We start from the raw sequence: 12,569 nt of genomic DNA, 5'->3' as shown, positions 1-12,569 counted from the left end.
CCTATTATTGAGTCTTATTTCTGTTATAATTTTTTAATACACAGTAGAAAGCGGTATTTTGGCTCTGTATTTAACATTCAGTTCTTGTCTCATGTATGTCCTATTTTCTCTCTCTGAAAATAATCACAACTTTTTTTACAGTTTTCTATTCCCTGCATATCTCTGCTTCCAAATTTCTTTAATTACTTTTTCATTTGTTTTGGATTTTTTCTTCCATGCTAGAGGCTTTCCCTCCAATGACAACTAGCCTTGGGAATGTCAGTGTCCTTAGGTCTTTGCTCTTGGGCTGGTAAATTCTCCAATGACACTGATCTCTTGCCTGGAGGGTAAAGACAAAGTGAGGGAGACAGGTAGAGGAGTCTCATCAGTTCGCAGGTGTTCGTTTTATTCCCTTGTATTTGGTAAAATACCCTGTGCTCTCCATTTTGCCTGGTATGGCCCAGTCCAGAGACCCTTGCGTTTTCTCCCCCAGAGAAATGACCCGCAACCTTAGGGTAGAGATAGGGGTGGGAAGAGCGACTGTCTAGTGGTCTTGGGAAGAGGAGAAGACTGAGGGATCCACTACTATACATTCCTGAGGCCATCGATTCCTGGACTATTGGAAGAATCTGTGGTAAAAATCAGATTGGTTCTTGGCTTTCTTTGCTGCTAGATTAAGAACTGGCTTTCTCAGGTCAGGTAGGTCATTTACCACGCTCCCTTTGCTTTCCAGCATTTGATTTATTATTATGTATTATTGGTTTTTGTGGTTGTTTTCTTCTTTGCCATTTTCCTTATTCTTGAAGGACTATGTCTTTAAAGGAATATCCCATTACTATAGCTGTAGTGAGGTTTCTGAAAGGAATACAAGTACATGCTTACGTTCAATCAACCATTTTTCTCCCCAGAAGTCTAGGCTGAATCAAAAACCATTCCTGATTGTTTACACCACTCGTTACCATTCCCACCCAATTCTCCAGTCACCAGAGTGGTTTACTGAGGTCAGTATTTCCTCAGAACAAGTTGAGAGTGGCCCTCACCTGGGCATCCCATTTTAGAGGGCTCTAAGTAAAAAAAAAAAAAAAAAAAAAAGTTTATTAGACTAACTTAAATATTAACACATATGATACAGCTTTCTAAACTCAGCAAGTAGCTCATCCACAGTTAAACACTGACTTCCTTCATTTCTCCTTCCCCAGTTCTTCTGGACTTGCAGCAACCCTTACAATAAATACCCTGTACAAATGACTTAACTGAGTCAGAAAAGGAATCTTTTACTTAAGACACCTTACTGACATCTGTTGGATATTTTACAAAATAAGGACAAATCAACACTGACAATTAAATGACACACACCCCTACTTGTAGGTGTACAGCACAACCAGATGGGCAGCACCGCCTTTGAATCACCTTTCACAAAACTAATCTCTACTATTCCAGGATGAGGGTGAGGAGGAAGATAAAAGGACAAATCAGGAATCTAAACATTCCTTTATAACTTAGAAGAATTGTGGTCTGACACCTTGACTTAAAACCCATTTCTTCATTTAAAAAATGAACATTTAGCTGTTCATCTAAACTTAGCTCATAAGAGTGAAATAAAAAGGACTTTAGTACCAGCAGGCCTGCAGCCACTGAATGAGGCAGAGCATGGCAGCCTTCGGGGCTGGGGCCAGCCCCATCCATCAGCCCAGCTACCATAGTCCCAACACAACAGAAAGGCCCACAGAGCCCATGCAGGGGCCTCTGGTGACCAAGCAGAGTGGACTGCTAGCCTCATACAATGTCTCCTATATAAGTCACTTACCCAAAATCAGGAATGTAACTGACCTACTTAACACAGGGGGAGAGAATTAGGCAAAATAAGGAGACAGAAGAATATGTCCCAAACAAAGGAATAAGACAAAGTTCCAAAAGAAGAACTAAGCAAAGAAGACATGAGCAATCTACCCAATAAAGAATTCAAGGCAATGACCTCATACAAACGTGCTCAGTGAACTTGGGACAAGAATAGATGAAGAGAGTGAAAAGTTAAGAGTTAGAAAATACAAAGAAGAACCAAACAGAGTTGAAGACTACAATAACTGAAATAAAAAACATATTAGAAGGAATCCAAAGCAGATTAGATGGTGTGGAGGAACAACTCAGTGAAGTAAAAGACAGAGCAGTGGAAGTCACTCAAGCGGAATAGAAAAAAACACAAAAGAATTAAAAAAAAAACATAAGGGTAGTTTTGAAAATACCTCTGAGACAACATCAAGTGCGCTAACATTCACATGCTACCAAAAGGAGAAGAAACAGAGAGGGGAGGGCAGAGAACTTACTTGAGGAAATGATAACTGAAAATTTCCCTAATCTGGGAATGTCTATAAGTAGTTAAGGGATAGACACAACAAAAGATGTAAAGTATGATGTCACAACATTAAACCTGGTAGGGAGTGTTAAATGTAGGGTGGTTAAAATGTGCTCAAAGTTAAGAGAGCATCAGTGTAAAATCATCACATGTAAACAGGTTGTTACACATGAACTGCATGGTAAGTACAAACTGAAAATATGTAACAAATACACACCAAAACAGGGGAAAGGAACCCAAACATAACACTAAATTCCACGAAAAGAAAGCCAGGATAGCAATACTTATATCAGAAGAAATACACCTTAAAACAAAGACAGGAGACAAACAAGACGTTACATAATGATAAAGGGATCGATCCAACAAGAAGAGTTAACAATTGAAAATACCTATGCATCCCACACAGGAGTACCTAAATACATAAAGCAAACATTAAAGGAAAAAATTGTCAGTAACACAACAATAGAAGGGGGCTTTAATACACCAATTACCTCTGTGAACAAATCATCTAGACAATCAATAAAGAAACACTGGCCTTAAATAGCACATTAACCTATTTGAATGTAAAAGAAATATACATAGAACAGTCCATCCCAAAGCAGGAGAATACACATCCCTCTCAAGTGTACATGAAACATTCTTTGGGATAGATCACACCTTAGGTCACAAAACAATATCAGTATATTTAAGAAGACTGAAATCATCTTTTCTGAACATAACAGTATGAGACTAGAAATCAACCAAAAGAAAAAAACTGCAAAAACTACAAACATATGGAGGCTAAACAATATGTTAGTAAACAACCAATGGATCATTGAAGAAATCAAAGGGAGAATAAAAAAAGTAATACCTGGAGACAAATGAAAATGAAAACACAATGATCCAAAACCTATGGGATACTGCAGAAGCAACTGTAAGAGGGAAGTTTACAGTGATACAAGTCTACCTCAATAAACAAGAAAAATCCCAAATAAACAATCTAGCCTTAGACATAAGAGAGGAACTAGAAAAATAAAGAACAAGCAAAATCCAAAGATAGAAGAAAGTCATAAAGATTAGAATAGAAATACAAGGAGACAAAAGAAAAAAAGATCAGTGAAACTAAGAAGAGGTTCTTTGAAAAGATAAAAATTGATAAACCCTTAGCTAGACTCATAAAGTATATGAATAAAAAGAGAAGGATCACATAGATAAAATCAGAAATAAAAGAGCTTTGATCGACAGCACAGAAATACAAAAGACCATGAGATTACTATGAACAAGTATATGCCAATGAAATGGACAACCTGGAAGAAATGAACAAATTCCTGGAAATATACAATTCCCCAAAACTGAATTAGGAAGAAACAGAAAATATGAACAGACTGATTGCCAGGAAACTGAATCAGTAATTTAAAAAAAGCTCCCAACAAACAAATGTCCAGGGCCAAAGGGCTTCACAGGTGAATGTTATCAAATATTTCAAGAGTTAATACCTTTCTCAAACTATTCCCAAAAAGTGAAGAGCAAGGAATGCTTCTGAACTCATTCTATGAGGCCACCCTTGCCCTGATACCAAAATCAGAGAGACATGACCCCCCCAAAAAAATAAATAAAATAACAAAGATTATAGAACAATATCACTGATGAATATAACATGCAAAAAATCCTCAGCAAATATTAGCAAACTAAATTCAACAATAAAAGAATTATATACCATGATGAAGTGGACTTTATCCCAGGGAAGCAAGGACAGTTCAATACCAGCACATGATACACCATGTTAACAAACTGAAAATAAAAATCATATGATCTCAACAGATGCAGAAAAAGCTTCCAACGAAATTCAACATCCATTTTGATAAAAACTCTCAACAAACTGAGTATAAAAGGAACATACGTCAACATAAGAAAGACCATACAGACAAACCCAGAGCCAACATCATATGAAACAGTGAAAAGCTGAAAGAATTTCTTCTAAGATCAGAAACAAGACAAGGATGCCCACTCTGGTCACTTTTATTCAATACAGTACTTGAAGTCCCAGTACAGCAGAAAAGAAATGAAAGGAATCCAAACTGGAAAGGAAGAAGTAAAACTGTCACTTTGTAGATGGCATGATACTATGTATACAAAATCCTAAAGATGCCACCAAAAAAAACTATCAAATAAATGAATTTAGTAAAACTGCAGGCTACAAAATTAACATAAGAAATCTGATGAGTTTCTATACACTAACAAAGAACTATCAGAAAGAGACGTTAGGAAAACAATCCCATTTACAACTGTATCATAAAGAATAAAATACCTAGGAATTAATCCAACCAAGGATTAAAAGACTTGCAGTCAGAAAACTATAAGATATTGCTGAGAGAAATTAAAGACAACACAAACAAATGGAATTCTCACAGATGGAAAGAATTAATATTTCCAAAATGATCATACTACCCAAAGCAATTTACAGATTCAGTGCAATCTCTATCAAAATACCAATAACGTTTTTCACAGAAATAGAACAAAATATCCAAAAATTTGCATGAAAACACAAAAAACCCTAAAATAGTCAAAACAATATCAAGAAGGAAGAACAAAACCGGAGGAATCACATTCCTTGATTTCAAACAGTGGTACAAGCTACAGCAATCAAAATAGCATGGGACTGGCATAAAAACAGACGCAGAGATCAAGGTAAGACAAATAAACTTAAGCTTATATGGTCAGTTAACCAAAGAAAAGGAGGCAAAAATATATAATAGGGAAAAGACAGCCTCTTCAATAAATGGTGTTGGGAAAACTGAACAGCCACATGTACAAGATTCAAACTGGACTACTTTCTCACACCATACGCAAAAATAAACTAAAAATGGACTAAATACCTAAATGTAAGACCTAAGATCATAAAACGTCTAGAAGAAAACATGGGCAGTATGCTTTTTAACACTGCTGTTAGCAGTATTTGTTGGACTTGTTGCCTTAGGTGAAATAAGCAAAAGCAAAAATAAAGAAATGGAACTACATTAAACTAAAAAGCATTTATACAGCAAAGGATATATAATCACATACAATTTTACACATACAAATTTAATAGCCAATTTAAATACTGACTGCTACCGTACACAGATATTATTTATCAACATTTAAAATTCGATCTGAGAAACAGACCCAAAGACTTAGAGAACAAACTTATGGTTACCAGGGGGAAAGGGAACGGTAGATCGGGAGTCTGGGATTGACACGTTCACACTGCTATATTTACAACAGATAACCCACAAGGACCTACAGGACAGCATAGGGAACTCAACTCAATATTCTGTAATAAACTAAATAGGAAAAGAATTTGAAAAACAAGGATAGATGTATAGTGAATCACTTTGCCATACACATGACACTAACACAACATTGTTAATCAACTATGCTCCAATATTAAGTAAAAATTTTAAAAATTAATGTGAAAAAATAAAATTCTATTATTTGAAAAATGGAAGGATATGTTTCTTACAATATTAAATCTTCATTACTCTCATTTTCCCTTTTTTCAATACTATCATTACCATCCTATACCTCGAAGATTCTAGCATCTTTAAAATCTTTCTAAGTTATCTGGATACTCCTAATAGTGAATGTCTTGGGAATAAAAAAGATAGTCATCATTATTTTATACATAAAATCAGATCTCAGGTTAATTTAATAAACAGAGTCAAAGCTAAGATCTGAATAATCAATATCCTCTATAATTTTGATTAAATGAGTTATCCTTTCCAATAATTTCATTTAGGTTTTGGAGAGTATATTCTTTTAATATTCATTTTCTTCAAAATTTCCTCAAATTTTCATCACATGGGTCAATAAACAGGAAAACATCAGTGCAAGGTTAGTTTTTCCTCAAGGTTTTTCCAATTTAGTTTCCCTCTTTTTGGTGGTATTATTTTAGATCTTGTGTTCAACTTTATTTACACAAACATGAAAACTGTGCGTTAGCTACCACTGACTCGGAAGACTTTTGCTATTTTTTCCCCTATGCTTGATAACATGTACCAAGGGCATCCTATGTGAAATTGTAATTATTAAGTACACTTAAGTTGGACAGGGAGGCCTGGCGTGCTGTGATTCATGGGGTCACAAAGAGTCAGACACGACTGAGTGACTGATCTGATCTGATCAGATATTTCCAGGTTCTGAGGACACCATGATAATGAAACAAATTTAATGTCACAAGCACAGTTTTTTTTTAAATCCAGAGATTTTGTAAGTAAGATCATGGGGTACTTTTAAGATTTTATCACAATGTAATAAAACAGAGACACGAAGATCTCTGCAGCTTTGAGTTACTAGATATTTGGTTTTAAACATGTCAGTTCAATTTCATTTTTGAGAACTGAGCAAAGGTGCAGTAATGAGTGTTTGCACTTTCTAATCAAACCAGCTTCATGAGGACGTTTCTGATGTTACCTACAAGCAAGATTCTAGCTCATCTCAGGCTCTGACTTTGCTCTGCCCACTTGAGCATCAAAGCATTAACTTTACTGGAATGTCAAAGAAGTGCAACCACCAGACCGGACAAGGTTCTCAATTCATCTTTGTGCAATCCCCCAGCCAGGCAGCAGACAGCACACGGCAGTAGAGACTCATTTTCTTCTATGTATCTATGCATCGCAAAAATGGTGCCTATGGTTCAGCTTCCTCTTTCTCCCATTTAATAATGTTCTTAAAAGCTATCCAATGGCTTTTTAAAAAGCTGAATTCATATAGGTTATATTTACATTGAAAATGAATATTTACCAATTCATGTGGTCAACTTACATACCTCCCTGTATTGTTTTTATGCAAAGACTCTACCATCTGAAGAAGTGATTTGCTTTTGAAAATTCAGCAAATTGTGCTTTTGCATGGTTTGAAAAATCTTTTTTCTGATGAATAAATTAAAATCTGGATACTGTTACCAGGGGAAAGTAGTTTTTTTCTTGGTTTACTAAATTTGGAAATGGGTACTTTAGGCAAGATGTTCATACACCTTAAAAAAATATCTCACTTTCAGGAGAAAAGAATTCGCTGCCATCAAAATGTTGTGCCAAATGCCATGGTAAATATAAATTTTGAGTGTCTGGGGTAAACTCCTGAATGCAAGAGACTGGGAACTAGTGAGTGAGAAGGACATTCTATGCTTATCTATTCCCCACCTGCCTCTTCACACACACTTTCTTCTTCTGAGTTCTTGACATTTATTAGGTTCCTCAAAACTGTGCATTTGCTCATGCTGAACAATGTGAGAGGCAGAAATACAGGCCTTCCCACCTTTTTTACATTCAAGTTTCTTTACCAGTTTGCAATCTCCAAAGTACAGTAAATTGGCAGCCACTAACGAAAGTTCTTCACAGATCCTTTACACTCATAGAGCTCTTTTCTGTTACAAATTCTCTGAGGTAGAATAAAAGGTGCATGTTTTTCATGAGTGGGTAATTCTCCATAGCTGACTGCCTCACACCTGAAATCAAAATGCATGCCATGGTTTCACATCCGCAAAAACTGATCTGTCCTCCCTGGAGTTACTCTACTGGAGAGGAAGAAAGAGAGAGCTTGCAAAGGGAAAGAACCCTGCAAAACAGAAGGGCTTCCCGGCACACCTGACTGACTCACTTGCAAACAAAATTCTTGTACTGTCATTCTTCTCTGGTCCGTTCTTTACTAACGCTTCCTCATCTTCCTAACCTCTAAATGTTCCAGAGCTTAGTCTTCAACTTTTCCTTTCTACCTAAATACCCTTCCTTGATGATATCATTCAATCTCATGGCTTCAAACACCATCTATTTGCTAAAAGTGTGTGATCTGTATCTCCAGTCTGCACTCCTCCCTTAATTTCCAGACTCACACATTTCTACTTGTGTATCTAATAAGATCCTCAGACTTAAGATGTCCAAACTGAGCTCCTAGTCAGTCCCACTTTCAAACTTGTTTCTCCCAGTCTTAAAAAATGACAACCTCATTCTTCTGGCTGCTCTAGCCAAAGTTCTTCACTCCTCCATTTCTCACTTCTCACATCCAATCCAACGAGCAAACTGGCTTGCTGGCTACACCTTCAAATATAATCTGGTCACTTCTCAGCCCTTCTGCTACTACCATTATGGCCCAAGTTCTTTCATCTCTTTTCCAGATTATTGCAGTAGCGTACTAATTGGTTTCTAAACTTCCATTCTTGCTTCCCTGGTCTCAATATAAAAGTCTATGGCTTCCCCCTCCCAGAGTAAAAGCCAAAGCTCCCACAATTACCTCTAAGACCTTTATGATCTGCCAAAGAGCTTAATGCTGTCATCGCCAACTACATCTCCAAACCACACACAATGTACCACAATAACAGCATATACTGTCAACAGTCATCAATAATCTATCTTCCTCAAAGAATTTTCTAAAGGCAGGGATCTTATCTTGTACCTCTTTTCATTCTTAGGGACTGGCATAAAATATATATATATATATGTATATCTGTGTGTATATATATATATATATATAGAGAGAGAGATACAGCAATTACTCAATTAAATATTTGACAGTGGGAAATTCTGCCTCAAGACAAATCACTGGGAAATAAAAATAGAACAACAGAATAATTATCTAATTCAACATCAGATTGGCAAGTAAGGAAGAAAGGCTCTGAAAGAATCTTTTCCTCTCTAAAATTTATGAGTGATAACTCCCAGTGCTAAATTTAGGAAATCCACTCCAAAAATGATGATGGATGAGCATGAATCAAGATGGCTGCCAAATCTGTTTTCAAGAACAGAAGGTAGAGGGCTGGCTCTGGAGTACACATCTTAGTCACTTCATCTTAGTTTGTCTTTAGGACCTGTACCTGGAATGTTGGCCATAAATTTAACAATGTACTATATATTCCCTTTCTATAAAATCACAATAATCACTCAGACTATAATTGCACTTCCTCAAAATCAACTGATTTTTGTGGATCAAAGCACAAATAGTGAGAGAATCCTAGAGAAGGTGAGAAAGAGAGTCATCAACATAACATTACAAATAATGACAGCAAAGGAGTTGAAAGAAGGCAACTCTGAGCTAGTCCAGTTCACACAAAACTTATATGTGAAATACAAACAGGCTATAAAATGGTCACACCCAGACAGGTTTGCAACATAACTTAAGCCCACACCTAAACTGGTTTCAACACATTTTAAAGAAGTATAATGGAAACAGGATCAGAGGAAAATCTGATTCTTCCAAGTATGACCCCTTGAAGAAGTGTTTGCTAACCTGACTAATGTCTAGAAAAGCAACAAATGTCACAGGATAAAAAGGGAACTAAAGGATTCAAATTCTGACAAAGTTCCATTTAGAAAATGAAAAGATATGAAGAAAAAGGCAAAAACAAACAAACAAATCTTGATTTTAAAAACTACAGCAAAAGCACAGAATTATCCATACTAACAAAAAAAGAGACAATAAATGATTGTTTTACCTACCTACAAAGTATCTATGACTAAATGTCTAGGTGCACTAAACAACCCTACTGCTACAGTGTAAAGACACCAAAACAACTCCTGTGTTTCAAATTCTTTCATTATTTCATTTAATATTATTTATATTCCATTAAAATTACCTGACTATTTTAATTATCTAAATATCCACTGGTAAGTATGAAAAGGCCAAACAGATTCATTTGGTGAGAAACAGAGAAAGAACTGCTTTGACACTGACAGTAATTCCCTTAGTATGTAACAATTCAAGTGGGGTTTTTGATGTCTCCCTTGTGTCAGCCACTCTAAACACAAGCCTGAAAATAACTTACATAGGCCCTATATAATTGGCTCAGGTAAATTAGCCTAATCCGACTCTACACTATGCAAGACAACACCAGTAGTTATGTGCACAGGACACAAGCCATTCAGTACTGTTTTCAACCAAAACTGACTCCCTAGTGCCTCAACAGGACCATCTAACACTCTTTACAAATTTAAAGCCAAGCAGTAAAACCAGAAACAACACATCAATCGACATGCCTAGGATTTTTCTACAACCACGCTAGCGCTCAGATAAATTTTATCTCTGTAAAACAACTTTGCTGTCGCTTGGTTATAAAGAATAAAACTTTCTAATGACCTCTGACTGTATTTTAAAGTACTTACTTAATACTAAATCCAAGATGTTTTCTTTTATTGTAACACTCTCAATAACAAGTCCATAAATTACCGGATAAAAATTAGTAATTTCTTTCCTTTTGCATAGTAGCTTACCCAGTTTAGTGGCGCCCTCTGGTGGGTATTCAGGAAACTGACCCTCGGAAGGAACACTGACAGTTCTCCGCAGGCATCGCCCTTTGGTGGAATCTGCCTGCTGTTCTTGTCCTCCGTCCACAGGTATCTAGTAAACAAAAAAGAGATGAAGCTTAATTGTGCCATGAGTACCTTCTGAGCGAATGACATTTTTAGGTGATGATGGTAGGAGTGTGCAATCATCAGAGCAAAACAGAAGAAATGGAGAAATAAAGTCTACACAATGGTTAAAGTATTACTAACCCCTTTCAGGAAGCTTTTCTTTAAAAAAGAAAACTGAAAGATCAGGAAAGGTGAGTATGTAAATGAGCTTTTGCGAAGTATGTACAAATCACATTCAGGTGTGTATCTGCTTGAGGAGCTTGGAACACAAAAACAAGACACCCACACAAGTTAAGATTCTTTCACATCAGAAACCTGTGCACGAGTTCCAATTCTGCCCACCGTTCAGTAAGGAAATGGAAATACAACAAATACAACCAACCAGAAAGATTTTGCTCCAAAATTCTCGTAAAAGAAGGTTTTGTTAAACAAAAGTAGTAAAATCACCCCAATTTTCTCCAATTTTAGAAGCACTTAGAGATAGTTAATAAAATACTAGCATATATTCTTCCACAAGTGAGACTAGTTTTTGAAATTCTAAAAAATATTTTTTTCTAGAGTAATTTTTCTTTCTGATTGTACACGTGGAATGAGAACTACAAATGGTATAAACGATGTTTGATGCCATTAACTATTTTATAATTTACAGACCGGTAATCATTGTGAAGTAATGAGATGGCTCGAAGTTCCTTTTTCTTCCCCCAGTAAGACCAAGTCATCTTACTTTGGGAGAAGGGCAAAAACTTTTCACAATGAGATTTTATTAGTAACCTCTATCGGAATTAAGAATAGTGTTCATAACATCTTAAATAGTTTGGCAAACTATGTCAAGAATTACGGTACCGAGGCCTCAGAATCATGCCCCCGCCCCTCACTCAAATGGACACTAACCGCCCTTATCTGAGTTTCAGGCTCAATCACAAACAGAGGAAGTTACAGAGAGAAAAAAAAAGAACTGGCTAGGGCCAAGTAGGCCCAAGATGGCGGAAGACCTGATCTCTGGTGGACCTTGATCTTCATTATTCGTTCACTGTTACTGTATTAGCATGCTACATGACACACCCACGAGCGCCATGACAACTGGCAATCGCCGTGACAACTTGAAAAGTCCATATAAGGACTGAAAAGGAGTGCCCCTCAGTCCTGTGTACAAACCACACCCTTGTTCTCAGATAGCTCATGAATATTCCTCCTTCTCTACCCAATTCTGTCCTTTTCACCTCAACCCTTCTATATAAAAGGTGTCTCCACCTGAATGAGGTTGAGAAGTTGATTTGCGAACTAAATTCTCAGAAGTCTCTATTTCTGTGGTCACTGAATAAACTATGTGCCATTCTATTCTCAGCACCAGTTTCGCTATTATTGGTTGTGTGAATCTGAGTGGAAAAAGAACCTCCTCGACCAAGACCCCTCGGCCTAGATCAGGACCCTGGTGTGGGTGCAGGCAACCAATTCAGCAACAATTAATCATAGTCTCTAATTCTTATGGCTCCAATATAGACATTTTTAAACAGATTTCAATAATGACTAGTATTAGGTTCCTACCATGCACAAAGCTAAGGAATTTACATGTGCGACATTATGAGGGAGCTATTATTATTATCTTCTTTTTACAGAAGAATAATTTATTTCTCCAGGTGATTACTATGGGCACATCAATTGATCCAGCCAAACTGGGACAGATACAAGCTTAAGTGTATCTGCTTCCTGCTTCGCCTCAGTAATTCAAGTCCTATGACTGGGTCAAGGGGATGATACCAAAGGAGGTTTTCTGTGTTACTGAGAGTCTGAAGAGCAAAATTCTCATGTCTTCATAGGACTGAAAATTTTCACACTTTATAAGACTAAAAATTCCCCGTTTCCTCATTGCTATAACTACA

At 36.6% G+C, this 12,569-nt stretch overlaps 1 protein-coding gene across 7 annotated transcripts in view; it reads right to left on the bottom strand.

The window, feature by feature from the left end:
• Positions 1-12,569, bottom strand: part of RASAL2 (RAS protein activator like 2) — a 399,967-nt gene that overhangs the window by 172,549 nt on the left and 214,849 nt on the right. For all 7 annotated transcript variants that reach the window (XM_061383302.1, XM_061383303.1, XM_061383304.1 and 4 more), the window contains exon 3: positions 10,549-10,675. In XM_061383302.1, coding sequence (XP_061239286.1) covers positions 10,549-10,675 — 127 coding nt within the window. The remainder of the gene's footprint in view (positions 1-10,548; positions 10,676-12,569) is intronic.

The sequence above is a fragment of the Bos javanicus genome, chromosome 16 (assembly GCF_032452875.1).
Source record: "Bos javanicus breed banteng chromosome 16, ARS-OSU_banteng_1.0, whole genome shotgun sequence".
Classification (NCBI taxonomy): domain Eukaryota; kingdom Metazoa; phylum Chordata; class Mammalia; order Artiodactyla; family Bovidae; genus Bos; species Bos javanicus.
Note: the sequence above shows the minus strand (reverse complement) of the source record. Positions and strands in the feature narration are given on the sequence as shown.